The following is a 2,500-nucleotide window of genomic DNA, read 5'->3' on the forward strand; positions in this document are numbered from 1 at the left end:
GAACTCATCGAAGGTCCCGAATTTTTTTCTTACTATTCTTTGTTATTATTCCTTTCCGTCCTCGAACTAATTTTTATCTCGAACACGGTTTCCTCGAACTAATTTCACCCAGCCATTGTTCATTGTAAAAAAAAAAAAAAATTTTAAAAGAAAGAAAGAAGAATAATTAAGGGTTTCTTTTTTTTTTTTTTTTTTTTTTTTTGGGGGGGGGGGGGGGGAGGGGGGGGGGGGAGGTTCAAGGCAACCGGTGATTTTGGCCACTGATGATTTACTGTGACATTGACAGCTCCGTTTGTGTGTATCTATCTACACTGTAGGTGTTTGTATACATTATGATACACACACAGCCACTCTATCGACACCTCTCTGCTTATTCTTATCACTTCGCCATTATTTCTAATTCCAATGTAAGGCAGCCCCCTCCCCCCCCCCCAACCTACACACTACCAACCCCTTATAACATGTCATGTATATAGTTATCTCCATCAACATATCAATAAAGTATTTAATTATGATAAAGTTCCCTTTATTCATTCTCAATCAGAGATTTGTCAGCCTCAGCTCATCACCGCAAATTGAGCTAGATGGAGATGGCTTGCTTCGGGCCACATAACGCGGTTAAAATTCGAACTAGGAATCTTTCGGCTATGAAGCAAATACCATACCGCTGTGTTACACTGCCCCCCCCCCCCCCCAATCTCCTCCATCAAGTCAACTTTGGCACGGTTTCGTGGAACTGCGGTTTCCTCGAGCCTTTTTGCGTATCCCGAGGATTCGAGGAAACCGTGCCGGAGTGTATGTTGGGATAAAACTGGTGGCTTAACCCTCTCCTTGCCAACTACAGGAAAATTGTGACACCCAGTTCAATGAACATTTTACTTTTTCATAGTTGTTCTGTCCATCATTAAATGTCTTGTTGTTGTGTAAAGTTCTTTTTACTTTATTCTTATTTTTCGCAAAATAAATATATAGAAATTAGAATACTATGTAATTACACAATTAATTCCCTTGGTTAATATAGCTGTAACAGAGAAAAGCCAAGGCGTTAAAACGATATGTTATGATGATTTAGTTGCAAAGTGGAGTCTATTGCAGGTTTTATTCTAATGGGTCTTGGTAACCTGTTTACAATTTTCATGCTTTCTACCAGAATTTGCAACAATATAGCCTAATGCTCCCTGTGTATGGCATGTACTTATTGTTTTTTTGAGTTTGAGTGTAAAAAATCCATTTCTTGTGTTTGGTAGGTAATAATATAATATAATCGTAATTTATAATTGATAATAGTTTAGTTTGTTCTTTCCAAATTCTATTTTATTTCAGGTGAAGTTTCCTATAAAGGGTGCAATTCAGTTGCCAAAAATGGTTGTCAAGAAAACGAGGAGATCGGGGAATAACAAAGAAAACAACAATGAGTCCAAAAATAACAATTCTCAAAAAATAATGTCGATATTACAACAAGAGGTCGGAATTCAAGACCTTAAAGAAAAAGTTGAAATACAATCGATTCAGGAAAGCTTTGATTCCATGGGCATTGTCAAGGTGCCAAATGCTGTCGAAACAAATTACTCGATGACTTCTACATCTAGCGACAGAACCATCACACCCAATCTTAGTTACATCGACATAAATCAACGCCATGGACAAGGAAACTCTATCATGGACCGTTACGAAAAGCGTGGTAACCGAAGAGAGGATGACCAATATATAACAAGATACCACAACGATGCCCTAAGTCAGACATCATTTGAAAGCTACCAAAGTTTTATGGAAACACCGAGTCGCAAAACCAAGCGATCAAATCAGGGCCTATATTCCTCTCGAGATGGTGAAACCAGGCAAATGGTGCATGACTATCCTGATCAAGACAATGACAGTATTAACGACTCAGTTTGTAGCGTTAGGGAATACACTTCAACAAAATTGCATCAGCGAAACGCTGCTCCCTATTTGAACGGACAGAACGGACATCCATCAAGAAGAAGTCATAGCATTGAACAAAATGATATGACTGGTGAGTACTTAGGGTCTTCAAGAGCAAACGTCAGTCGAAAGGACTGGGATTATGAGGCGAGAAAGGAAGATTTTACAAGAAAACGTTCACCAAGTAACTCGAATAGATACCGAAGTGGCTCAACTCGTGCCGTTGGAAGATATGAACACACATTAGCAGACAAGGACACTGTTCTTTCCAGATCAAACAAACAGTCAGAAAATAATTCTAGTATATATAATGGTGTGTACAGAAATAAAATAGTTGGAGAAGACGGTGGTGTGATAAAAGCAAATAATTTCGAACCTAGTGACTCCGAAAGGAATTGGAGAAGCGGGTCAAAAGAAAATAAAGGAAAATATGGAACGAGTATGCTTAATGTTGATGGGAGAAGTAAAAGTGTGAGTGGTACAGGTATGATGTCTCGGGTGGCATCAAGAGAAAGACGAGAGCGTGAGACGTTTGGCAGAGATAATATGTCCTTCCAGGACGATGAAGGACTTCCGG

At 39.0% G+C, this 2,500-nt stretch overlaps 1 protein-coding gene across 2 annotated transcripts in view; it reads left to right on the forward strand.

The window, feature by feature from the left end:
- LOC144969564 (uncharacterized) overlaps window positions 1-2,500 on the forward strand; it is a 6,522-nt gene that overhangs the window by 2,979 nt on the left and 1,043 nt on the right. For both annotated transcript variants that reach the window (XM_078908705.1, XM_078908706.1), the window contains one exon: window positions 1,324-2,500. This exon is cut by the window's right edge and continues 1,043 nt beyond it. In XM_078908705.1, the coding sequence (XP_078764831.1) occupies window positions 1,324-2,500 (1,177 nt within the window). The remainder of the gene's footprint in view (window positions 1-1,323) is intronic.

The sequence above is a fragment of the Berghia stephanieae genome, chromosome 3, assembly GCF_034508935.2.
Source record: "Berghia stephanieae isolate SIO BIC M18660-M18661 chromosome 3, UCSD_Bste_1.3, whole genome shotgun sequence".
NCBI classification, from domain to species: Eukaryota; Metazoa; Mollusca; class Gastropoda; order Nudibranchia; family Aeolidiidae; genus Berghia; species Berghia stephanieae.